This window comes from Rattus rattus, chromosome 8 (assembly GCF_011064425.1).
Source record: "Rattus rattus isolate New Zealand chromosome 8, Rrattus_CSIRO_v1, whole genome shotgun sequence".
Lineage (NCBI taxonomy): Eukaryota > Metazoa > Chordata > Mammalia > Rodentia > Muridae > Rattus > Rattus rattus.
In genome coordinates, this window is record NC_046161.1 from 73,895,566 (window position 1) to 73,923,248 (window position 27,683).

The 27,683-nt window shown below is 41.4% G+C and overlaps 1 protein-coding gene across 1 annotated transcript in view; it reads right to left on the reverse strand.

The window, feature by feature from the left end:
• The window catches only part of Col12a1 (collagen type XII alpha 1 chain), a 117,028-nt gene that overhangs the window by 33,997 nt on the left and 55,348 nt on the right, over nt 1–27,683 (reverse strand). The window contains 22 exon segments of the mRNA XM_032909894.1: nt 991–1,038; nt 1,041–1,133; nt 1,277–1,400; nt 2,796–2,935; nt 4,941–5,015; nt 5,631–5,777; nt 5,925–6,041; nt 7,312–7,458; nt 9,228–9,347; nt 11,010–11,139; nt 12,984–13,126; nt 13,746–13,875; nt 14,989–15,131; nt 16,134–16,263; nt 16,692–16,828; nt 18,078–18,207; nt 20,053–20,195; nt 21,245–21,271; nt 21,377–21,509; nt 22,108–22,247; nt 25,531–25,660; nt 27,094–27,230. Coding sequence (XP_032765785.1) covers nt 991–1,038; nt 1,041–1,133; nt 1,277–1,400; nt 2,796–2,935; nt 4,941–5,015; nt 5,631–5,777; nt 5,925–6,041; nt 7,312–7,458; nt 9,228–9,347; nt 11,010–11,139; nt 12,984–13,126; nt 13,746–13,875; nt 14,989–15,131; nt 16,134–16,263; nt 16,692–16,828; nt 18,078–18,207; nt 20,053–20,195; nt 21,245–21,271; nt 21,377–21,509; nt 22,108–22,247; nt 25,531–25,660; nt 27,094–27,230 — 2,664 coding nt within the window.

A 27,683-nucleotide genomic window follows, 5' to 3' on the forward strand; every position in this document is an offset into this window, starting at 1 on the left:
ACATGTGTACTCATAAGACCTGCGCGTCAACAGATACCAATAATTAGAAAAGCGCCCATTAGAAAAATAAGCTTTAAGGGAAGGCATGAAGAGAGTAACAGAGCACGTGTGAATTAAAGTAGATGGAGAAATACCAGCCATGGAAGGGTACCAACAGGGATGGGGCTTGAGGAGAAGGAAGAGAGGAGCAAGTTGGAGAGGGGTAATCAAAATTAACTGTGTATGAGAATTCCATAAGGAAAACTATTATTTTATATAGCTTAAAATTAAAGATAAAAGTAAATGAAATGACTTTGACACTCACCATCACTTACAATTTCAGCCACACAATTACACAGGAGCTGATGTTCCATTTAACAAAGTCATCTACCACTGAGTATGGCAGATCACACATAGTACAGAATACTTTCCAAACTATTCTCACCCAAGGCCCTGCTTGAGCTGGTGACAGGAGAGACGATGTTCATACAGATCCTAAAGAGGCCTGCTTTCACCTCTAATAAGTCTGAACAATAAGTTGACAGAGCCATGTCACCTAGGGGCTCCTACAATGTCTGGTTAGCAAAATAATCCCCATCACCATCTCCCAGAGACTTGCATAATTCTTGTTTGCAGACTGCCTACTGACAACCTTCATTCAGTCTGCATCTGCAAGGATGAGCAATGGCAGAAGGAATCCTATGACATTCCTTGCACGGGACCTAGAATCAAGACTCATCGGTGCTATAGCAAGAAGCCTGGCCTAGGATTATTCTTTTATCATAGCCTTCTGTCCTCTTCCACCTTCTGTCGGGGAGATTCAGTTGACAGCCCTGAACCACATCTCTTGAAAAGAGTGCCATTTTTAAGGAATTAGCAACCTATTCCATAATTAAACAGAAATTATAGTTAAAAGGTATACAGTGAAACAAAATTTGGTTCTTTTACTACCATCCTTGCACACTTAAAACTTGACATCTTATACACCATGAAGTCCATGCTCGCGCTTACCTGACTGCTGGATGATAAAGGCTGCCTTCTTCACCTCATCCTGTGACCGCCATCTGTGACCACAACTAGCACCTTCGGGACATTCTTCCTCATGCCGCTTTCCCAGGTCAAGACCTTCTCCTTGATAAACGTGAGGGCCTTGCCTACAGAGTGTGGTTTGAGCACTTTAGTGTCACTTCAGTGAGACCTACCCACTAACCATGCCCAGGTGACAGAGGGTATGACCATTAGACTACCTTGCCTACCCCAGGAAGAGGAACCCCATACCGATGCTGCCATAGAGTACCTGTTCTTGTGTTTCCTCCTCTGTACCGAATGTTCTGGAGGGCTCCAAGGGCTAGAGCCTTATCGTTGTATGTGTTCAGCTTGAATTCAGACTTGACCTCATCACTGTACTGCACAAAAGAAACCTGAAAGAAAATAAGTTTAGAGGCAAGTGTCAGTCATCCAGTTGGACCTCAGTCTTCCAGTAATTCCTCCAATGGCAAAGCAGGGTCTTGGATGTAACAAGATGTTTTAAACTCTTAATGCCTAATAATGTAACCATGAGTGCTGTAGTCTCATTACACTTCCTAATTTCTCATCTCATTTAAATTACTGCCATCATTTAAATTACTGCCAAAAATATTCATATGTGCATTTATCTGAAATGTAAAATGAGATGGGTCAACCAGCATAACGATGAGATCCCAGTGTCAGAAACAAGAGTAAAACCATCCTGACTCACGAACAGTTGGCTCTCAGCCGCCTTCTCCTTTTCATGGACCTTAATTCATTCTTCATAGTAAATAAAAATGTCACAGTATCATCATAATTACTGTCATGACAAAACAGTATGATTTACTTGAAAGTGCGATTTAGTGGTATGTAGTCAAGATTCACTGGCTCAGGTCCTAGTTCTGTCTAACTATAGATATGCAACACTGAGCCGTCCCTACTTTTCCGGGTGTTGGTTTTGTTATCAGGATAATTGTATTTACGTCATAGAATTGCTTTAAGGCTTGATAATCATATGATCAAGCGAAGTTAATAAGCTATAATAGCATTGCTTTTGGAAATTCAAAAAAGTAGCCAATAATCACTTGGATGACATTCTCAAAGGAGTTTGGAACATCACCTAGAAGGCTTTAGAGAACTGTGGAGGGTGGATGTTCATCTTTCCAACAGTATCCTGGGAAGAGTAGAGAAGGCTCTTTGTTTTGTGACAGATTGCAATAAAATGATTAATTACTCTTTGATGTTTCTTGTAGAAACATAAACTTCTCTAAGCTCCTACTCGAGTACAAAAGAAAACACACTGGAAGTGATTCCACAGTAATATAATTGGTAATTACCATTCTAGAAAAACAAACTGGCTATCCTTCGGGTCACTAATGGACATGCTTCTGGCTGGGGTAATGTATGCGATGTAATAACAGAGTAGGCACACACCCTTTCCAACCACTATTCTCATGTTAAGGGCATGACATAACAGCACATTTAATGTGCAGAACTTTGGATGGCCTTTCATAGAATGTGTTTTGTTGGAAGTTTCAAGTAGAACGTTAGAGTTAGAGTCCCCTAAGTTCTCCAACAGGAACACCATCTGGACAAAGAGGAAAGCTAAAGGAATATATATTTTACTATTTGTTTATCCCCAAGCACCAAATTACTTCCCAAAGACAAATGTAATGTACATAGTAAACCATCAAGGTAAAAAGAGAACTTATACTGAAATGACTTTCTACTTTAATAGCAAGTAGAAAAAAAACCATAGGAATTACAAATAAAAAAACAGTAGACACTACAAATAATAAAATGCTCACCTGAATCCCAGCAGGGCTGATTTCATCAAAGGCCCCCACAGTATTAAAAATAAATTTTACAACTTTGTTAAAATTGTCATCTCCAATACTCCAAGAGGCATCCGTCAAGAACACAATATCTGCCTTGGCCCCTTTGCATACTGAAAAAAAAAAAGGAAAATACAAATCTCCTTAATTTTCTCATCATATGACACTGCGTTATTGAAAAGCATCTAAAACCTTAAAACTCTCAGAATGGCTACACTGGGAACAGCGCCATTTGTAGCCAGGAAGAAATGTGGCCTCTTCGGCCTGGCCAGGATCATGGGCCAGAAATAGTAAGATGACCAGATTTCTCAAATGTACAGGAACATTGAAAAGCCTGATCTAAGTGACCCTCAGCTTTAGTTCTGGGAATGCACTGATTAAATTTATTACTCATTGATAGCCTCTTGCCGCATGCAATCCTTCAAGCTGCCTCAAACAATGGATGAAGGGAACCAGCTGAAAAGCATCAATATCAAAACTTAAAAGGTCATCAGCAGGTCAGAGATTTCAAATATAATTATCGAATATTTAGGACAAAAAAAGTTTTCTTTGCTTAGAAATTACAGCATCAGAACCATAAGTAAGGAAAGAAAAGAGGTAGGTATCTTTTGTTAGTACTTTGTCTAGGCTCTGCCCCACAATTACCTGGCAACAATCCCCTCTCTCTTGCCTTCTTGCTATTGCTCTGTTCTCCAGTCCTTTACCCTCACTCTCCCCATTCTCCTCCCCCCTCTCTAAGTGTTCATGGCCAGCCTCTTCTCTCTCTCTCTCTCTCTCTCTCTCTCTCTCTCTCTCTCTCTCTCTCTCCTCCTCCCTCCTCCCCTCCCTCCTCCCCTCCCTCCCTCCCTCCCTCCTCTCTCTCTCTCTCTCTCTCTCTCTCTCTCTCCTCTCCCTCTTCTTCTTTTCTTCTCTTCTCTCTCTCTAACACAACATCTTTGACTTGACTCATTTTGGACTTGCAACCCAAAAGAACAATTTCTAGGGCAATGTTTAGAAAAACCTGAATTCATCCAAACTTAACATGTACAAATATAACTTCAAGAGCGAACTGGAAGATCCACTCTGGGCTGTGGATCATGATGATAATGTGAATGGAGCCTCAACCACTGCCGTGGCTGCCCCAATCTGGTCATGAGAGTGAGAGCTGGGGATGAGAAGGGGTCGGGAGTAGGGTCCATGATTACTGTGCTTTCTGCTTAAGATGTTCTGAACCTGAGACTTCAATAGGAAATAAAGGCTATCTTTTTAAAAACCTAACATGTTTTAAGCCTCAATTCTTTCAATGGTCTAATATGAATAAAGCTCTTATTTTAGTCTCTAAATAATACACTTTAATTTTTTAATTTTAGTTATATAGCACTTTTAATAAGGTTACAACCATCTAAATCCTTATACTATGAAAGAAAAACACTGAAAATTGAAATGTTTTCTAAAAATCAAAGTGTGAAAAAAGAATCAACCAAATTTTTTTGCTTAAAATGGACTTGATGCAACATGAAGTAAAAGAGGAGGAGGAGGAGGAGGAGGAAGAGGAGGAGGAGGAGGAGGAGGAGAAAGAAGATAGAGAAGAGAAGAGAAGAGAAGAGGCCCTCAAATTACTGAGACAGCAGCCTTAATAGTTCTGTCTGTTTTTTACCAGTTCACTGCAACTGACAATCATGTCTCAGATTTTGATGAATGGAAATATTTTTAGCTTTGAGTAATCTGGGTCTCTTCTCAGTTCAGGAGCCAGGAATTCCAAAGTCAATGGCCTAAGTGATTAGATTTCAGATATAGCCAGAAAGGTTCACAGTGTCTGTTGACGCCAGCAGTCAGCAGAGCAAAGAGGCAACAGTGTGACTGTGGAGAAAATGGAAGGTCCCTTTAGAGCTTTTGCTGCAAAACTAAGGAAACAGCCCTAGCTAAAGGCCTGGGTTGGATTAGAACTGACATGATTCGCCCCCAAAATGTGCCTAGAAAAAGAAAAACAAATAACTGTTCATCTTTGTTTCCTCTGCAAAAACCCTTCAGCAGACATAATATCAGAACATTCTGAGTCGGTTGTAAATGGCGTGCACGTGGCATGAGTCTAGGATTCCCCACAGCCTGGTTTTATCTTTTTGTGTTAACGTTACTTACCGTCACGGGCAGGTGGGATAGTGGGAGGAGGCGAAGGCGTGGGTGGTTCTGTGGGAGCCTCTGTTGGTTTCACAGCTAGTATTTCAAAGCAACAGTTAGAAAAATATAACATGCACATTGCCTAGCCCACAAGGAAATGGGGCTTTAACCCTTAAAAACAAATCAAGACTTAGAAAGCAGAGGTCCAGCCCATTGACAATAACTAAAGGAGATTCCTTCCTAGCTAGACTGTGCACCCTCAGTCAACTCTCAGATCAATTATGGAGCAGACAGCGGAAGTTCAGAGGGAGAACCTACGTCAGAACCATCTCATTCTTCTTCCGCCCTATTCTTAGAATACCATAATAGGGGTTGGAGAGGTGACTCAGTCATTAGGAGCACCAGTCGCTCTTCTAGAGAATCAGGGTTCAATGCCCTGCACCCACATGGCAGCTTTACCTGCCTGTAAATCCAGTTCTAGGAGAGCCAACACTTTCATACAGACATATATGCAGGCAAAATACCAATACACATAAAATAAGAAGAAACACTGAAGCATTTTAAGATACCACCAATAAAGACAAGCACTACAGACAAAGATCCTGACATAGCCACACACCCTGCTCATCCTATTACTGCTACCCCAGGGGAGAAGACTCGGAAGTCGCCCACACTTGGAACATTCTATGCTCCAGATTCCTCAGAACTTACTCGTCTGTTCTTTGATGGGGACACCCGGCCCCTCGAGATTTGGTGTCTGCACAAAAACAGTAACGCCATACTCAGCCTCCGGGGAGAGGCCAGTGAAGCAGTGACTGGTCTCTGATCCTCTCACTGTTATTTCTTGTCCCCTGGTTCCTGATTGTGAGCAGAGGAAAAACAAGTGTTATCATCCACTGTCTGGGAGGGCATGTTTATATAATGGCTTATAAACACAGCGAAATGTGCTTGGCTTCCAGTTAAGACGCTGCTACACAGGCTCAGGTTGTTTCCTTTTGCACATACCATCGGCAGGACTCAGCTTTAGCCTGTAAGAGGTTGCTGCCCGGTGAGGTGACCATTTGACACAGAAGGTGTCCCATCCAACCTGGTAAGTTTTCAGATCTGTCACATTTAAGTACACTACAGAGGAAAGAAAAAAATAGATTCACTATGTGTAGTACAGAAGAAATGCATAGCTTTCACCATAACGTGATGTTCAAGCACACACTGTGGATGAAAAATAAAACAAATGCTTGAAATCTTGCACTGTTACGAGAAACTTCCATGAAACATGTCTGAAAATGTGGCAGAGACAAAACCATCCTGCTTCTCCGTTGATGATTTTGTTTTCTTTTTTCCTTGAACAGGGTCGCCCTATACAGCTGCTGTGACTGTCCTGGAATTCACTATACAGACCAGGCTGGCCTCAAGCTCATACAGGTCCACCTACCTCTGCCTCCCAAGTGCTGGGATTAAAGGTATGAGCCACCATGCCTGGTTTCCATCAGCGATTTTCAAGGAAAAGAAATTATACAGTCCCTCAAAATTATGAATGTCATTTACAGAAAAAAGTAAAAATATCTGATGTACAAGCTGCTGAATCCTATAAAACTTATCAAAAAAACATCAGGACAACAAAATCTAAGAGACGAATTGCTGAGTCAGTATTTCTATTAGATTATATCAATGAATGCAGGATATATATCTTAACATTCAATGTCATAAAAAAACTGCAATAGCCTTATTTTTACACAAATAACTATGGGTTACAAAATGACAATGGAATAAGTTTAGTATTTTAAAAATCAAAATATAATATTCTATATCAAATAAAAACCACTTCCTCCAGGGGGGGAGGAGGAATGGGATGAGGAATTGTGGGAGGGCAGACCAGGAGGGAAGTAACAACTGGACCATAAAAAAATAAAACCAATAAAAATAAATAAATAAATAAAATCACTTCCTCTTCTTATATACGTGTATAAGTCTACTAAGTTACTTAGAGATTTATATAGATGTTGTTAACTGGAGACTAAATTGTCTACCTGTGTCAGTGGTTTTCAACCTATGGGTCTCAACCCCTTTGAGGTTGAATGACCCTTTCACAGGGGATGCATATCAGATATCCTGCACATCAGACACCCTTCATATCAGATATTTACATTACCACTTATAACAGTCGCAAAAATTACAGTCATGAATTAGCAGTGAAGAAATGTTAAATGCTGGTTGGGGGTCAGCAGGACATGAGGAACTGTATTAAAGGGTCTCAGCCTTAGGGAGACTGAGAGCCACGACCCTTTGTGATGTTGCAGAAGACATGTGCACAGGAGAGAGAGTAAGATTGTGAGAGAACAGCCTGGAAAGTTCTACTACGTTTCTTACAACCACAACATGATGCATAACTCACACGTGGTGCCTTGATCTGTGAGGGGAACGCTGAGTCCAGAGTCATACTGTGCATAAACACTGACATCATAGGTAGTGCTGGGATTGAGGTTGTGTAAAGTGTATGACGTGACTTCTCCAACAAAGGCCTCCATGGGCTCATTGGAACCTTTAAAAACAAAAGGAAGGACACCGAAGGATATAATCACTTGTCTTCGTTTTTGTTCAAAATGAAAGCTGTTAACTTGAAAACTCGACTATTAGGATGAGCGCATTAAGTCCAATCGTCCTTCAGGCTCTTTTCTCATGCCACAGTGGGCAGCAACCAGGAATCTGTAAGCACCAGCTTCACTCCCATCCTCAAAGCACAGCACAGCATGGAGATAAAGTCAGAAACTCATTCTCTCATTCTTTTAAAGCCCTAATTAGCCAGCATGATGCCTTCCACAGACTACAGACTCAATTGACATTCGTTTCCCCCAACTCCTCCTAAATCAATCCTTATTACCCATCCCTCTCCAAACAGTATCCTCTTTTTGGTTTAGTAGTCCATTAAGTACACTTTATGCTGACTAATGCTCTGGGGTGTGAGGACCATCCATTGGAGAATAGCCACAGATCAGCATTTTCAATTGTAAAATTTAATGAGAGTCTTGTATGCACCCAGAGTGATAATGATATTTTAGGCTGATGACTTAAAGGCTGTTTCTGGAAATAGTACCTCTAGTACCAAAGGACATAATGTATTTATAGGAGAATCCAATAGTAGGAAGTATAGTCTGATACTATCATATGTTGGGCGTTGGTCTAGTACTGCTATGTATTCAAATGCTAAATACAGCCTCCCAAGATCTGGTTACCCGTGATGAACAGATCCTCACACACACACCAAGTGATGCCAGGTAGACTTTACTCCCCAATTCAAAACTCTCAGTTAAATAAAACTGTCAACAGCCAATTACTGGAGGGATAGAGAGAGTAGAGTTTGAGTTACTCTGCTGGGGTGGGGAGCACAGATAAGGACAATGAAGAGAAGGAAAAGGAGAAAGGGACATGAAGAAGATGAAGAGAACAGGAGGTAGGCCTCCATTAGTCACAATAGGCCAGCAGCAGGTGCTGGAGTGAAATGCCTCTCCAAGATGCCAGATTGCTGAAGCAGAAATAAAACAGAAAGTTTCAAACAGCAACTTGGGCAGAGCACAGTTGAGGAAGTGGCCAGAATAACTAGAGAATTAGATTGGGGCTAATCACCCAGTAATTGTGCAGAGCCCAAGATAAATCGTAACTTGAGTCTCATTCATTTAAAGCTAGATTGGGCTAAATATAATCCATAATTAATTTACAATCATATGCAAATGACTTGCTGAAGTTTGGTCTTTTGCTGTGTATTGTAATGCAAAATGCTGCTCCCCAAGACCTAGTTGCCCCCCAGATATGAGAGAATCTGCACATACACAAGTGATTCTATGTAACCTTGCCCCAGGTATCCCTCATTGGTGAATAAAGAAACCTACAAGCCTATAGCTGGGCAGAAAAGTGATCGGTGCAGTTTGGTTTCCCAGGCCTGGGGTCTGAGGAGAGACCACAAGGGTAAAGAGGAGAGACGCTGGAAAGAGGAGAAGACAGAAGAAGTCATGGGTTAGGTAAGTCATAAAAATATGGCCATGAGGGTTGGCCAATTCAAGTTAAAAGCAGCCCAGACAGAACATGGCAAGTTATAACTCGGGGTTATTGGTGAGGAAGTAGACATAGTAGCAGAGAAGACAGATATCTGCCCAGCTTTAGTGCTTATTAAGGCTTATAAATATAAAAGATGTATGTTATTTATCAGGGAACTATATGATCAAAGGTGGGGTATAAACCCCCCAATTAAGATTAAGTATTTGTCACAATAAAACTTTCCAATATATTCCTGTTATGAAAACTGTGGTTCCTTACCCACTGGCTTGTACACAATTTTATATCCAAGGACTGGTGAGGGTGAAGGGTCCCAGGACACTCGGAACCTTGTGTACCATTCGTCAGAGATGTGCATGTTCTGAGGCGGAAGCAGGCCCACTGCAAGGAAACATGGGTACACATCACTGACTTGTCAGGACATTCCCTAGAGAGCAGCTTAATTTTTTAATATCCTGAAATTTTCTTATCCAGAAAATAATTAAAGAGCCATTGTCGTGTTCCAAAAAATACTTAATAGTTTTGAAAATTCAAACGGCAATTCAAATGGACTCTGGAATGGATGGTTTTCAGAAGATTCAATAGCAAGGTTCTGGGCTGGTGTGTGATCAGGATTAAAGATAATAAGAAAGATCTCAGATCTTTAAATATTGTACATTGCACAGTATTAGAACTAGAAAGCACATTGCAGACTATCTGGTCAGCACCTCATTCCATAAATAAGATGTGGTCTTCACAATAGACCAGCAAGACAATGACTAAAGTAACGTTCTTTCCCTAACCCTCCCTGTCCTCTACACAGCCTAGAGTCTCAGTCTGTCAGAAGTTTTGCCACAAATGTATATTCTCTCCCAAAATATGTAACTTGCAAAATCCATAGTATTTTGTGTGCGGTACTCTATCCATGGCATCAGAGAAATGACTATTCCAACATGAAAACTTACTTCCATGAGGAAAACTAGACATAGCTTTGGCCCTACCTACAGAAATCAAAGTTTATATTTATGATTTTGGTAAGCACAAAATTCTGAAATACTCCACAGTCCCCAAAAAGTTATCAAGATATATTTTAAGCTTGGGAAAGTGGGAAAGTGAGTTGCTCATCAAGAAACACCTAGCGTCACTAGAATGTCAATAAATAGCACAGATTTCCAAGCTGCAGACACGGAGCTGAATGTACTCCAGTCAGCTTTTCTGTTACAAGCATCCCAATGTTGCCTTTCATCAAGTTTCTTGATGTTATCAAGAACATGGAAGCCCAAAAAGACTTTGAGAAAGTGAGTGCATAAAGAGACATAAACCTCGTAACCAAGTAGATTTTCTAAATCAAGGAAGAAAACACAGTGTCTGTGTTTACACAACTGGAGCCCAGCCTGCCTTGTGGGAACCAGTGGCTCCCAAGCCTTGGCTACTGTATATCAGAAGAGCTACAGGCCGTATCTCAGGCTAAGGGCATTGGCAGCTCTCGAAGAGGCTTCGAGGTAAGCATATTTTTAAAGGCTGTCAAGAAAAAAAATAGGTTAGAGAATCTTTAAACCAAACAAAATTGCCACCAGTAAAGATCAAAGGGTGGGCCCAAACACTGGTTATTCTCCGTAGATTATCTAAGGCAATAATTTTAATCTACACCTTTAGAAAGAGGTCATCATTTTGTTTCTCTATTTCTGCATTACGATTCAAGTGTACCAGAGGATGTCTAGTTAATACCACATTGACTTACACCTACAGCCTCACTTGACACCATGCACACTGTAACATTTCACAGAGTGCACTAAAAAGAAAAAGAGAATCTCAAGCAACAGAAAATATTCAGATTCCTGTCACCCTTTTGCTCCTCTGCTTGTACCTTTAAGTGGTTAAGAAATAAATTATGTTCTTGTGTCATCATCTTAACAACGTTCAATGTCTAACGTCGAATATGATGTATTATCAGTGTAGTATCTGACATATGCTGGTAAAGGTAGTGGGTCTCAGTTTTAGTGGTATAGTGACATTAAAAACCTGAGCACTTAAAAGAGCAAATAAATATAAGTCAACACTGACCAGTCCTCCCGTTTCCGGTTAGATGGCCACCATCTCCGTCCTCATAAATGGCAATGACAGTAATTTTATATGGAGTGTCAGGTTGCAGGGGCTGCAGTATTACATTGTTTCTCCTGCCTGGAACTGTGGTCTGTAAGGAAAGTTCAAGTTACCATTCACTTTCAACAAGAGGACACCTAGATCAGAAGCCCAGGCTGTTTTTATACAGCCCCATAATTAAAAACAGATTCTTCATACTTTTGTTTCAAAATGCTCGGGGAAAGGCACATTATCTACCCTGCCTCTACACAGCTTGGAAGAAGAGTTGAAGGCCTCACAGATATTGGCTGAAATCCCAGACCAGCCACTATGCAGTCGTAGGACTGAGCATCTCTGGAGAGTACAAGCTCTAAAGACAGTAACACAAACAACACTCGGAGCATATCACCGAGTCGCTGTGTCTGAGTATGTTATCATAGCACATCACATTTCCAAGTAGAGGACATGCTATGGACCAGGTGTCTGTCAGTCAGGAAAAAAATGGACAGGTTTCCACCCTCAGGAGTATTGGTTTAGTTGATACTAATTACATGTACTTTGAAAAAGAGGAAATGGAAAATGTACTAAACTCCCTTTTCAAAGACGAATGATCTATGCATTTCCCAACCTCCCTTGTCATGTACAAACACTGTGGCTAAGCCTCCTGGCCTGGGCTCCCATAACTACAAACAGTGAACTGCTAAAAGAAACATTCTCAGAAGTCATAGGAACATTTTCCCCCAGCATGGAAGAAATGATACTAAACATGAGTAGTAACATTGTTTATCTCGTTTTGATTCTTAAAAATACTAATTGACAATCACCTGTTTCCTCTTAATAAAAGAGGACTTCAATTAGAGATTGTTATGCCAAAATCAAGAGGTTGGATATTTCTCCACATGAAAAAGCGTGTGGAAGGAGAACGGTTCAAAAAGGATACAGCAGCGACGGGGCTGCAAACCACACATCTAACTAGCTTACAGTCACCATTTGAGCCAATCTAGGAGCTTGTCACAGAAATCAATCAATAAATGTCAGTGTCTGCAGTTTTCCAACTATAAAGAAATTCCAAGAAACTTGAGGGGTTAAAGACGGTAGCCCCAAGGTGGAGTGTTTGACTAGCATACACACAAGATCCTGGTTAGTCCCCAGGCCCACAAAAAGGAAGAGGTAAAAGAAGAAAGGGAGAAAGGATGGGGGATGGAGGGGTGGGGGATGGAGGGGTGGGGGATGTAGGGGTGGGGGATGGAGGGGTGGGGGATGTAGGGGTGGGGTCATGAGGGAAGAGAGATGAAAAAACTTGAACTTGCGTCTAGGGGGATGCAATATTTACACTGCCAACAGTTTAAAGAGATTACCAATGTAAGTCAATGGTAGAGAAATTGTTTCTCATATGCAAAGTCCTGAGTTTCTTAGTGAAAGAATCAAAGACAGGGATGGGGAAGGGAGGAAGAAATAGAGAAAGTTAACCTAGAACCAACTAACGGGAGATTGATACATTCCAAACCAAAAGAGTACAGAAAAAAAGTGCGAGGTTAGAGAAAATGGAGACAAGTACTGAGATACCAAGGGGAGAGCATGCAGAGGAATTGGTCTAGAAGGGTAAGATTGGAATATTCACATCATCAGGACATTAGTTCGGACATTATGGATTAATATGTGGCATATTATAGTAGGCCTTTTCAAGTAAGCAAGCAGTTAGAAATGTAGAATAGGACAGTTTTCCATCAGTCCTTCCGATAGAAACGATCCCCAAGTCACTGCCTCACTATGGAAGACTCAAGCAGAACTTTCCTGTCGTCCCCACAGCAGAGAAAACTATGTGAGACCTGTCACACAAGATCCAAGAGCTCAGAAGTAACCAATGATGCCTAGTTCTCAGAAAGAAGCTTAATCCCACCCTCCTACCAGGTGAAGTGATTTTTTTAAATGCCAATCAATGGGTATTATACGTACATATTCATCAATTGGATCGCCGACAGTAGGAGAATAAATGATCCTGTATTGCTGAACTGGCCCGTCAGCATGGTCCCAGGCTACAGAGAGGCTGTTGGTCATCTCCCCAAAGACCCGTAGATTTCTTGGTCCACTCCGTGGCACTAAATAAAACACAGTTGGTTTTGCTGCTTGCCTGAGAGCATTTTTCCAGGTCAGCTTACAAGAGGCAAGCTTACTGGTGCTGAAGTCACCATTCATCATGCTTCCTCCCCTGAGCCACGGTCCACTACCTTCTGTGCTTTTCATGTGACACCACACAGCATAACATGCTACCTTTCTGAGATACAGTTATGTACTGAACTTTCAACAAAACAGGGCTACATTTGCACTGAAATATGCAGACTGGGAAAGAAGGGGATAGTTTTAACCACTGTAACCACCTCCACTTAAAGGACAGAAGCTAAGCCTTCACATTGCCAAAGTGCCTGTTTGGCAATAAAACCCATTGCATAAAAAAAAGAAGGGGGCGGAAGAGGAAAGACTTCTTCCATTTAGACCCCAGATTTTTTTTTTAACGTTCAAATAAAATTCATTCAGCACAAAAGGTAGTTGTGGAACCACAGCCTGAGCCTGGAGTAAGAATGTGGGAAATCCCGAACAGAATTACATGCAGAGTCTACACTGTCCTGCACAGAGTCCTTGGAGTCCCTCACCTATCACCCACCCCCCACCCCTCACTCAGTGACAAGAGATGAAGTGGAAACAGGGTGTTTGCCTCACGTGTTCGGCCCTGGCCGGGGCTGGGATTCCCCTCTCCATCTGAGTAGAGAGCCACGATGTTCACAGAGTAGGGTGTGTCAGGAATCAACCTCTCCAGATGCACCGTGCGGGTATTCCCTGGCACCACAATCTGAAGGGGAGAGAACGTGCCAAATGTTGCCTGACAGCTAACGCTTGCCAGGCCCTCGGTTAGTCAGCACAATAGTATTTGTCAGAAGAGGCTGCGCCCAGGCACGTTCGAAGCCAAGCATGCGTCTCTGCAAGGTCTGCCTCCAGCGCAGTATGAGACAGAGCTCTTCTCAGAAATCCCCCCTTGTTTGCTTCGATTATCTCCCATTTACCTTCCTCATAAAGACTCAAACGGAATATTAGGATGTGTATTTGCTCACAGTATATCCTAAATGTCACATACACATGAGAGAAGGGAGCCCATGATAGTGGCAGAGATATTCAGTGTTAAGACAGAAATTTTGGATAAGAGTAAAGTCGTTAAGAAAGAAATTTTGCCATACTATATAAAGGAACATGAAAACCAATGCTACTCTCCAGAATACATTCACTTCTTATCATTTTCTTATCTCTGTTCATCGCTCGAGTTTGCAAAGACTTGTCAGTCCATAGACTTCTTTCCCTTTCCGCATTTTGGGGCCATTATTATTCACACTAAATAGCTCCAGGTTTATATGTTGTTGGCCTACTCTCAGAACAGAACCGGAATTTATCAGGAAGATAGCTGTAAGTCTCTGACCAGACCTCCCCAAATATGCCTGTTTGCATCTGACCTCAGAAGGTAAACAGCCTGGTCAGCACTTGGGAAAAATACTGACGAGTCCTAAAGAGATTCTACAGTTTGTGAGAGCTAATAAATAAAGGGGTGATGAATATATTTTCATAGCAAAGACGTGTGTAGCTTCTCAATATATCCATTATTGAAAGTTCTAGAAACGGTGTGTGTCCCGTAGCTAATTCGCTTTTCCCCCAAGTTCTTTCTTAAACAAACTTACAATTACCATATCTGTCATAGCTCGCAAACACAGTCATTTAAATATAATATACTAGCATATGGATGGGTTATAAAAGCTCCTAAATGCGACTCAAACGTGCAACTCTAATAATCACGAAACCTAGTAGTATACATGAGAGGCAGTGACAGAGTTATTGTCCCCCAGTCAGCTGCTGTAGCAGAAGCCACACAGAATTGACAATGTTCTTTTCCGAGCTCTAATACGACAAAATGACTTACAGATTCTGAGGGTCTTGTCCCAGCCACTGGGGAGTACACAATGCGGTACTGCTGCACTGGCCCTGGGGCAGGGTCCCAGCGGACATCGAGGCTGTTGGGCGTAGGGTTATACACTTGGACATTTCTCGCCAGTCCTCTCACCACTGAGGAAAGGAAAGCCAGTGTCCATTTCTCATGTCTGTTTATACGTGTCAAGCTTTTCATCACTGTTTCACAAGTTACACTCTCCGTAATGGGATAAAGTCCTATCCACTTCATACTTCTGGTTACACACAAAAGCACATGAAAACTCTCCAAATGCAAATCAGACAAAGTTAGCCTTTCTTTGCCCAGTCAATGTTGTTTTCAATAAAAGACAATGAGCGTGAGCAACAGGACTGGGCTGGCTATACAGGAACATGGGACGAGGAGGAGGAAACAGAAGTAGTTAGGTTCCCAGTATAACTAATGGAGCCAGAGCTTGCTTTTATAGGCTGCCTTCTAACCAACAGAAAGGAATAGATTCAGTCAGCTGCTTTCAGTCATTCATTCTTTCTGTCATTCATTCCTCCTTATTTAACACTAGCTGTGGAATATCTTCTACGATTAAAAAAGAAAAGATAAATGAAGAGACAAGTCAGTTCTCAATTATCTTCCATCAATAAAATTTAGAAAATTAAATCTGCTTACTAACCCAAAACTCTAGCTTAACCAACAGCATCACTTCTCTAGACCCCTGATTGTACCCTGGAGGAAACGTCCCATGCTTCATCCCCTTCAACCAGCCAAGGTATGCCTTAAAAAATCATAAAGTGCTAAGTGTGCACAAGAGGCTAAGCAGTATCCAGAGAGGCCGGCAAAAGTATTTAAACTGGTTTGACGACATTGATAGTAGATAAAAGCAAGTAACACCAAACGCATTTCAGCAGCAAACCAGAGAAATGCACAACCAAGTAATAAAGCGAACAGATTTCCGCAACCTACCCTATAAAATCCAAGGACAAGACACAACAGGTTGAGTTTTGAAAACTGAGCTGTGGGTCATTTTGATATTTTTAATCTTCTCATTCTGACTTTTTTTCTAATTGTCTTCATTGCTCAATGTGCTCTTTAGAGTGGGGATCGATGTCTATGATGGGAAGTCCATTCTCCTGCTTTGTACTCACGTGTCCTTCCAGTATCTGATGTGCGCCCGCCGTCACCTTCTGCATAGACAGGAACCACTGTGACAGTGTATGGAGTATCTGGCTGCAGGTTCCTAAGAATGGCATAGTTGGTATTCCCAGGGATTGGTACCTAAAAGTTTAATAAGACACAGAGCAGAGTATTGAATTTGAAACTAGTAAAGGAGCTAATCCTTCAAATAATAGAATATAAACTGAAAGCATTGCCCAATGAAATTACAAGAAGTTTATGACGTCTCTGCATACATTGTCTACCTTTATCTCCTGGTCCCAACCAGCACCCAACCCACTCTCTCCCCACTCCCTAGGCTCCAAAACATCAAGTATGAGTCCTCTACCAAGTCCTTCACATTAATACAAATTCTTCACCTTTAAACAACTTACTTCTTTCTATTTCCATTTTAAACCAATCTCCTGAAGTTTAAACAGGCTAGTATTTTCCATTTAGGAGTGAGTTCAAGGGCTACCTGGTCTACACAGCAAGTTCTAGGACATCCAGAGCTACATAGAAAAACCCTGTCTCAAAAAAATAATAATTACCAGTTCTTCTGGACCACCGGCTGGGGCATAGAAGAGTTTGTACTGGCGAGGATTGCCTTCTGCATGGTCCCAGCGAACACTCAAAGTGCTGGTAGATGGGTCATACACTCTCAAATTCCTCACGGTATTCAGAGGTTCTGGAATACACAGGAAGTACACTCTTGTGATGCTCTAACTAGCAACTATATCTAAAACACGAGTTAAGCAATATCTTCAAGTCACCTAGAACATAGCAGAGTCTCCACAGATGTTTGTTGAAGTAATTAAACAAATGAAAGATTTGCACTTCTGTGATACACATGTCTCATCTATCTGTAGGACATTATGGGTCCTTGAATTTATTCTTTTTAATCCTGGTAGATAATGACATCTTTTGTTCACATAAATAAAAACATTACTACAAGCACAGACATTAAAAAGAACAGCTACCATCTTAAAAGATTCGTCCTTGGCTCAGGGAACATCATGGAAGAGGAGACAGAAAGACTATAAGAGCCAGAATATTCAGAAGACTTCAGTAAATCAGTCTCTCCTAAAAATAGCTGCATAAACAAGACTAGAACAATAGCAACACCAATGGTCAAGTTGACAGGGAGTGAGGACTTTTTCATGGGGTCCTACCCTTAGACAAAGAACTACAGGCAATGATCAACTTCTGGGAGGAGCATTAGCCTCTCTCAGGGATAACCCCCCTTATTGCTTAGTCAATGCAAAGGGGCCAGTCTTGAAACCATAGACACACACACAACAAAAACAGACTCAGCTGGTTGTATTTATATATTCTCTCTCTCTCTCTCTCTCTCTCTCTCTCTCTCTCTCTCTCTCTCTCTCTCTCTCTCTCTCTCTAAGAAAAAGAAGCTATTGCCAGGCATGGTGGTACGCGCTTTTAATCCCAGCACTTAAGAGGCAGAGGCATTCAGATAGATATCTGTGAGTTCAAGGCCAGCCTAGTCTACATTATGATTTCAAGGACAGCCAGGTTTATATAGAGAGAATGTTTGAAAAAAAAAAAAAAAAGGAGGAAAAGGGAAAGAAAGGAAGGAAGGAGGAAGGAAGGAAGGAAGGAAGGAAGGAAGGAGGAGGGAGGGAGGGAGGAGGGAGGGGGGGGAGGGAGGGAGGGAGGGGAGGAAGGAAGGAAGGGAGGCCTGAAAGTGGAGTAGGGAGTCATAGGAGGAGTTTGAGGCAGGGTAGCTGGTGGGCAGGGCTAGAAGGAAAAAAAGAAAGGGAACAAGAAATGATGTAATTCTATATCAATTAAAAATGTTCTTAATTTTTTTTTAATTTAGAAAAGATCTGTAAGACATTCTGTTTCCTCTGTGTTTGTAGAAGTGTGATTTCGTTCCATGGTGGTAATTGAGAGGCTGCAGGGACTCTGGTCTCACTTACTAGTTTTGCCCCTTCCAGTCATCCGGCCGCCTTCACCATCAGGATACTGGGATGACACAGTGATGGTGTACGGACTGTCGGGCTTCAGTTTCTGCAGGACCACGCTGTTCTGCCGTCCTCCTACTGTGGTCTTGAGGAAAACACTTCTTGGTAAGCATCAGCCTTATACTTTCCAAGTCACCAATTTATCCTTTCTCTGAGGGAACTATTTGAGACACTTGCCAAGTTCTGGAACCATGTCCCACAATGAAGGCTTAAAATATATCTCATGGCAGAATTTTATGTGTAGAGTATGTGTCTCGAGTCATGAAAAGGATTCCAAGCTTTAAACTGGAGCTCAAAAAGATATTTCAACTTGTTAGCCGCCAGCGCTGCGAAATTTTATCCAAAACACATTTCATAGAACTCTTCCCAAAAACAAGGCATTAATCATAAGTAAGCTACAAAGGGTCTTTTAAACACCAAAAAAACTGTAATTTTACAGGCTCCACACCATTCAGTATTATTCTTGCTATTTTACAGATGTTTTTTATTTATTTTAGAAACACATTTAAATGGTTGGGCCGAGGATGTAAAGCTCTTGGTGTTTCCCCCAAATACTGCCACTCTTAACAGCATTGGCTATGTGGACCACGTGACCAGACCCCTCACCAAGCCACACTCGGGCAGGGGTTCCCAGTGATCTCCAAGATACCAGCCTTGAGGTATGAACATCTCAATTTCCTCCAGTTATGGAGTCTGAAGTTTTTAATTCGTTGCTCAAGGCCACCTTGCTATCTTGTTGAAAGAAAATTTGTACGATTTGTTAACAGCCTACTGAATTCAGATGTTTATGCCATAGTAATTAAAGTCACATGAAAATGGCACGCAAATGGCGCGCTGCCCATGGGGAGTGCTCATGGAAAGGTCTGGATGAATTACCACTAACAGATGTTTCCAAGTTAGCACCCATTCACTCAAACGATCAGAGTTCCGGGGGGTTGGGGGAGGGTGGGAACCTTCATGGACCATCTTCAGTTTGAATCAACTGAGTTACAGTGGCTCATTTTAAACCATCTACTCTCCAAAAGAGCTCAGGATGGGCAAAAACTATGTTTGAGAAACTTTGATATGTAACAGGTTGGAAGGGCTTAGTTAGGAGAGACCTAATATTATAAGGAAGGAAATGGGTGTCTACTTATATCTCCCTTCCAACTTTCCAAAGTAAGCACAGAGTGAGTGATTTGGTCCTTTAGTATTTCATAGACTGCCATTCCAGTGGGATTGGGGCATTTGTGGTCCATTTAAGTTCATTTGCCAGGCGAGAGCAGTGGCCTTTTCCTACACGCATTTATCCACTGCCAACCTCAGTTCTGCAAACCTTCGAAACTGGTGAGAGAGATGATCTCCTTGCTTGAGCTCAACACATTTAACATTGAAAATTCAAGCCTTGTCTCTCTGTGAGGTTATAGAAGAAAATAATATAACCCATACCCTGCCCCCTAAAAAGGCCAGCAAAGTTCTAGAGCTCATCAAAAAAGACATTTGACAGTGAATCTGAAAACACAACCCTGTCTGTTTAAAAACTGCGATGCTTCTAGACTTAGGATAAAGTGCACTTCATAAAAAGGCTAAGCTGGTGGGATCCCAGACGAGCCACTAAATTAAATAAATGGAACATGCAAAGGCTCTATTAAATAAGAGAGGGCTGGGATAGCAAAAGTGACAGATCAGCTCAAAAAGGTTTTAGACACCATCGTGCTAATTGGGCACATGACTGATGTGTAGTTACTATGAAGAATAACTATCAGGTCCCACCAGAGCATCCTATGTCTCCATCATGCACTCCAGAGGGGGAGCCGGCTAAATTCAAGTGATTCTATCCAATAGAGGGAATCCCATATTCCCTAACAACGTAGATATTGTAAACACTCCAGGGAGCTGAAGAGCAGCAGGCAGAGCATACCCACGTTACACATTTTTCAAAACAAATTACCGTTTGTTCATTGCCTTCTCCCGTCGAAGGCTGATAGGTGATTCTGTACTTTTGCACACGACCACTAGCAGGGTCCCACTTAACAGTCAAGCTGTTAGATGTGGCATTGTACACCTGAAGGTTCCGTGGACCGCTTTTTGGAGCTGAAAGAAGATGGTTGAGAACATATTGAGCACATAGAACAATCCCCCCCACCTTCTGCTAAAACACAAGAGCAAACAAACCAACAAAATCTGTGTGATTCTAAGGGACATTGAGAGCGCTATGTACCACTGGGTTTATAATTAAATGTAAACCAATAATAAGGTCATTGAATATTAAATGGTTATTCAGTACTGAGTGGATGTGTTGCCCCAAACTTTGTCCTTCTAAATAGTGAAGCCCCGATGCTCAATGCAGTAGAACTTGCAAATGGGGCTTTTGAGGTTGATGTCATGAAAGTGGGTCCCTCAAGGGAGATTAGTCCTTATAATTGAAGGTGGGAGAGAGAGCTCACTTTCTCTCTGCCAGCACAATGAGATGAATACAGATCCCTGCCCCAGAGCAGAACTGGCTGCCTTTATATCTTGATCTTGGACTTCCTATTCACCAGACATTTTTTAGTGGTACTGGAGACTAGAGGTAACGCTTACAGATGCCAGGCAAGTGTTCAACTACTGGCCCTTTGTTACTTTATGTGTTCATTTGATTATTTATGGTGGAACACACCCCTGCCACATCTTATGTGTGGCGACCAGAGGACCATTTGGAGGAGTCAATTCTCTCCTTCGACTCTGCAGCTTGAACTAAGGCTATCATGGTTGGTGACAAACACCCTGGCCTGCTGACTCATCTTGACCACCCTTGTTTTTTTTTTGTTGTTGTTGTTGTTGTTGTTTTTCTATTGTAAATCAGGATCTCACTAAATTGACCAAATTGGCCTTGAACACATGATCCTCCTCAGCTTCCCAAGCGACAGGAATTACAGGCCTGTAGCACCAAGTCTTTTCTGCTTTTGCCATCCCGTGGATTGTTACTGACTCGTACACTCTTCTAAAGGTAACAGAAAAAGCAAGTGTCTCTAGGAAGGTGACTCCTGGAAAAGGCAAACCTTGCTATTAAAATGAGGAAGGCCTGTTCGCAATGAATTCGATGGCCTTATTTGTTAATTAAACATTGTTCATTCAAACAATCCAACAGGTTAAGTTTTTACCTTGTGTCGTTAAGGGTATCAGACGCACTGAAAAAAAACAGAATTAGTAAAACATTAGTGATGCAGCTGCAGCTCCGTGTTTAACATTTAATTTTGAACGATCGAGATCCTAGTTGAAAGTTTAACACCTACATGTGCGCTCACTGCCACTCAGGTCCTCGCTTTCAGACTCATCGGGATAAATGGCAGTGATGGAGACATCATACAGAGTGTTGGGGTCCAGATTTTCAAACAGCAAGGTATTTTCATCTCCATTTAAGATGGTCTTAGACAAAGAGGGAAAAAAATCACATGCATACTAAATTAATACCATTCAGATCATGCATACCCTATGACATTGTGCTGACATCTTCAGGGGAATGTTCCTCTGCACCATTAGAGGTGCATGAGCCCAAAGCCACTTGTCAAAGATGACTTATCTGTAATGGAATGTGGTGCTTTGAAACAGAAATGGCTGCCGTAGACTCGGGCATTTGAATACTCAGTCCTCAGTGGATGGTGCTGTTTGGAGAGGCCAAAGGGAGGTGTGGCCTTGCTAGAGGAAGTACGACCCTGGGGGGCGGGCTTTAAGAGCTTGCTCCACTTCTAATTTGCTCCTAGCTTGCAGTTGAGGACATGATTCCCCAACTTCCTGCTCTGGCCACCATGTCTGCCTGCTACCTGGGGCTCCTCACCATAATGCACTCTTGTCCCTCTGGAGCCCTAATTCCAAATCAGCTCTTCCATGAGTTGCCTAGACCATGGTGCTTTCTCACAATAGGAAGTCACTGATACACAGAAATAAGCTGTATTTCAGCTGGGCTTTCCTTTAGACAAATGGAGAGAGAATGGGACAGAAGGGAGAGAGAGAGAGCTAACATTACCTCCAGCTTATCTGGGTTTCCGACAGGTGCCCAGGTTATTCTGTAGAGAGACACATCTGAAGCGCCGTGGTCCCAGGTTCCCCTAAAACTCTCCGGAGTTACTTCAGTAAACTGTAGGTTGGTTGGGGCTGGAACAGGCCCTATCATAAGGAAAGGCAAAAGTATGTGTTTCAATGGGAACGACAAACTCCATTTAATATAATTAAAATGCTTTATTTTAAAGGATATGGTTAAAAAAAAACTGCCAAAATACATAGCATTCGAATGAAATATTTTACCAGTTTAGCTCATTTGAAAAGCAACACGGGACAAGCAGTGTAAGGTTATAACGCATAGGTTACTAAAATAAGTAAAATGCATAGGCCTACTAAAATGATGATCTTTTTAAAGTACTGTTTGGTAGTACTCTTCCCGAACTTTTTGTATACCAATACTTTAAGGATCTGGTGTAGCAGAAATATACAAAGTACAAACTGTGACATGCAGCTGGACAGTTCATGGTCCTCACCCAGTCTGTCAGTGACCCCAGAGATTCAAGCATTCCCATTAAGAGGAATAGCATCTTAAAGACAGTAAACAGATACCATTAAAATCCAGTATATTATTGAGACATATTAAAAACACGATACATCTCTAAATGAGAAAACATGGGTGGATTTCTAGATGGATATCACCTACCAAAAATAAACCAGAGCAGATAAGCTTAAACAGACCTATAAACAACAATATTGAAACCACGATTTTAAAAAATAGTAAAACATCCAATTATGTTGGAAGGAGTATTAATGCATGGTGGGGCAGGTCCTACAGGAGTTGGAGGGAAGAGATGGAGAGTGGCATGATCAAAATAAATTGTATTCATCTGTGAATGGCTCAAAGAATAAACAAAATATTTTTCTATAAAATATTCCAGTCCAGGCATAATGGCACCCACCTTAAATTCCAACACTGGGTAGGCAGAGACAAGCAGATATCTATGAGTTTCAGGACAGTCTGATCTACATAGGAAGACCCAGTCTCAAAAACAAATTCCAGGCCCAGATCTATTCACTGCTGAAGTTTACCAGAGCAAGAAATAAGAAACCAAACAAAAATCATGAACACCAATGATTTTTTTAAATGATCCTTAAAAAAGAAAATGAATAAATGCTACCAAACTCTTTTAACAAAGTCGGTATTACCCTGATCACAAAACTAATAAATCACAAAAACAAAATTATATGGAAATCTTCCTGATGAACATAGATGCAAAACTTATCCAAAAAAAGCCACTTAAAAATAAAGAATGCATGAAAAAGATCATTGGCATGATTAACTTGGCTTTATCCCAGGTAGCCAAGGATGTAAACAACCTCTAAAAGGAAAACTTTGAAAGGCTGAAGAAAGAAATAAGACAGTAGAACACGAAAAGAACTCTCATATTCATGCATTCAAGGACTTAACATTGGGAAAATGGCTATCTTACCTAAAGTAATCTAAAACTTTAACAGAATCTCAGCCAAACTTCCAGTGACATTCTTCATAGAAGTAGAAAACAGTGCCCATGGAACAAAAAACCAAAAGCAAAAGCCCTGAGCACAAAGAACAACACTGGAGATTGCATCATAGAGGGCCTCAAACTATGTTACAGAGCCATGATAGGAAGAACGGCATGGTGCTGACTCAAAATGCATAGTTAAGTGGAATAGAGGACCAAGACATAAATATATGCAGCTTCACCAATCTGAATTTTTGACCAAAACATCAAAAATAATATACACGAAGGCAAAGACAATGTACTCAACATATAGTGCTAAATCACATATAGAAGAATGAAAGTAAATCCCTATTTCTTACCCTGGAAAAAAAAATTCAACCCAAAACGAATCAAATGCCTTAATGTAAGATCTGAAAATGTTAAATAAGAGTAGAGAAAACACTTTGAGATATCAGACATAAGTAAGGACTGTCTAAAGCAGGATTAGAGTCGCTCTGGAAGTAATGACAATTGACAAAGAAGGCCACCACTCCTGAACTCTCATCGTCAATCTGGTCCCTATCTGCTGGTTCTCAAAACTGACCGTACAAGAGTATACACACTCATCGGAAGTTTGTTCTAGGATTGGAGTGAAAGCGATCATGGAAATAGAGAGTGGTACCACTTTTCACAGCACAGCTCAAGACAACAACTGTTCAGGATGCCCGTCAGATCTACCTAAGATTCGAAAGCATGCATTGAAAGTCTTAATCTCATTACTGGATTATGTGTTTCCTGACATTCCTCTCTTTTTATCTGTTGTATACACAGAATGGTTGACTCACAGCAGAGTCTTCCTCTCTGTGATTTGTAGCAAATAAGAACTGACAGCAAGGGGACAAACTGGGTACAAGAGTTCCCATCACAGTGAAGTTTAAGAGAGAGAGAAATGTATGAGCCTGAAGTAAGGAGTGGGTTGTAACGTGGACAATACCCTGATCAAATACAGACAAGCTGGCACCAACAAAGCAGATGCTGAGTTGGGTCTGGGTTAATAGCCCGCCCTCCTACTATAGCAGAGGCAAAGGTTTTAGACTCTGGCTTCTGCAAACGTTCCAGACCTTGGTGCTGATCCCACCAGTAGATGACACATGAGGTCCAGAAAGCTATTTAGATTCTCTAAACAAGTGCTGTCCTGTGGGAGCCACTAGCCACGTGTGACTATTGAAAAGCTATGTGGCTAGTGGACACTAAGATGCATTGTGAATACAAGTGTGATAACTATTTCCAGGAAAAGGGAAACACCTTATTATAATTATGCTGAAGTGTTAAAGTGATAAATTTCACCATTTTACCATTTGTGGTTTAAATAAAAGCATTTATTAATTTTATGTGTCACTTTATCTTCTTTAAATGCAGATTTTTTTAATTACATACATCTGAGGCTCCTGTTGTTAGTTTTGGATATCGCTGACTGTCATCTTTCATTTTTAATCAACATTGTGATCAGGTTATTATAAATCGGGCACTTGGTTATATCACTATATGCTCTTGCACTGAGTTAAGTAATTAAATCACGGGAGTAGAGATAACAAAATAAAATCACTATGAAAGGGACAGCAAGTCTCTGTGTCATGCTGCCCCTGAGGCCACCTCTCCTCTTCTGGGATCTGACTACACATTCTGAGTCCCACTCACCTACTTGGTCTTCCTTTCATGACCTTGGGGCTTTCCATTAACCTTTTATTTTGACAGCTAAGTTGTGAACTGTGGAAGGGAAAGATGCTTATAGGTACTGCTTATCCTGATAGCCTCTTACAAAAGGCAAAACTAAGAGAAAATAATCTACAGACCCTAGCATCATCAATGCTGGCCAAAGAACATTGAAAACCAAATGTCTTGGTAAGTAGAGATTTGCAAGCATGTCAAGTATTCCCAACGTATCCATAAAACAGGGCGCAACTCACGGGTTGTCTCATAAGCAGTCGCCGGGGGAGATGTGCCCTCATCATATACTGCGGAAACGCTCACTGTGTACTGGGTTTGAGAGGAGAGGTCTTTGAGGGTAGTGCTGGTCCTTGATCTGTCCACCTCCACCTGCAACAGGAAGAAATCAGTGGGGGCCTCTTAGAAAGGATTTTCTCTGGCCTCTCCTCTGCTGCTTACTAGAGCTCTGAGCAGAAAACCACAAGGAGCATGTCACCCAAAGAGCAGGACTTTTCACTTTGCATAAGAATCCAGAAAACGGGCACAACTTAAATGTTTCTAAAGTAGGAACAATGTATGTTCTGGAAACATAATGATCTGATTTTCAGGCAAGCAGTGACTGCTGGTGGCTTCAATCAAACAAACCATTTTTATCGTTGTTTTATTATTCAGAAATGATCTTGTCTACAAATCTCATTTCTTATACTTAAGATCTCTGTGAGACTCATTGACCACTAACTCCATTTGAAATGAAAGATGTGTTCAAACATATAAAATAACTTTGGTTCGATATATAAATGACAAATATATACAAATGAGTGAAAAGTTGGTTTCAAAAAAAATATGCAGGGGTGGGATTTAGCTCAGTGGTAGAGCGCTTGCCTAGCAATCGCAAGGCCCTGGGTTCGGTCCCCAGCTCCAAAAAAAAATGCCTCTGGAATTCTGGCATTAAAATTTCCTCAAGAGCACCCCCCTTTTTTTTACTTATTCACTTTATCTCCCACTCACTGCCCCCTCCCAGTCACCCCCTCACACGCTCTTTTCCCCCTCCTGCTCCCCCTCCCCTTCTCTGAGCAGGTGGGGGTCCCCCTGAGTCCCCCCTCTGGGAGTCCCCCCTCTACCCTGACACTTCAAGTCTCTGTAAGGCTAGGCTCTTCCTCTCCCACTGAGGCCAGACAAAAGGGCCCACCTAGAAGAACATATCCCATGTACAGATAACAGCTTTTAGGGTACCTCTGGAAGAGCACCCAAATTTTAAACCCATCTTCCTAAAAACCTCCTTCATTTTGCTTCCATTTTCAGTCACAATGAAACATAAAAAGTTGTGTACCCCAATATCACCTCAAAAAGATCAATCTGAAAGGCACAGTCCTCTAACAGCTTGTTCCCACTTTCTCCCTGACCTGCCCAACTGACCATGTTACCATTATCTAACACATTCCCCTTCCTCTCCCCAACCCCCGAATCTTCTCACTACCTTGTATTTTTAGAACATTTGGCACTTTTAGTCATTTATAGACTAGAGAGTACCATATAAGGCAACTAGATGAGAAGAAAATACCTCATGGATTCTATAACTCTTTATCTACTGAGGGATGATGTTTTTGAGATTAAAATCACACAGCAGAACATTTCCAAACTAAATCTAACACAGTCCAATGTATTACTGATTTTCAAAAAATGTTTTGACTGCACAAGTTTTCTGCCTTTCATTAACAAAGTGACAAATAATCAAAACACACTATCATCTACCCTAGATAAGGTTATTTTATTAAGCCTCACAGGAAAACAACTCTTTCCACCCTTTCTCATTTCCAACCTACCTCTTTGAACTCCTCTTCTGGAGTTTTATATCTAACAGTGTATTTGCGAACTTTTCCAAGCACAGGCTCCCAGATGACATTCATGGTACTGTGGGTCACATCTCTGATTTTCACATCCTGGGGTCTGGGTAAGGGCACTAAAGAAGCACAAGACATTAGAACAAGATGTGGGTCACCAGAGTGTCTTCAGTATCTGCACAAGCTTTTTGGGAAGAAAACTTAAAGGTATGTAGCTAAACAATTTTCTTTTGATGTTTTTTTGTTTGTTTGAGTTTTGTTTTTTAGAGCTGGGGTTTCTTTGTGCAGCCCTGGTTGTCCTAGAACTCACTCTGAAGACCTGTTCTTAAACTGAGGGATTCACTTGCATCTGCCTCCCAAGTGCTGGAATTTATGCATGTGACACCATACCCAATTTGATTTTGAAATGGAAATACCATTTTTTTCCAGACAGAGTTGCTTTATTCTGTAGAAGGCCTTTTAGAGATATGATATATGCTTTTATTACACTTCTGACTTCTTGCTTACATGATAATCTCCCAGTCCATTTAAACTACTTGCTACTCAGCCATAAATGATGTCTTTAGTAATTT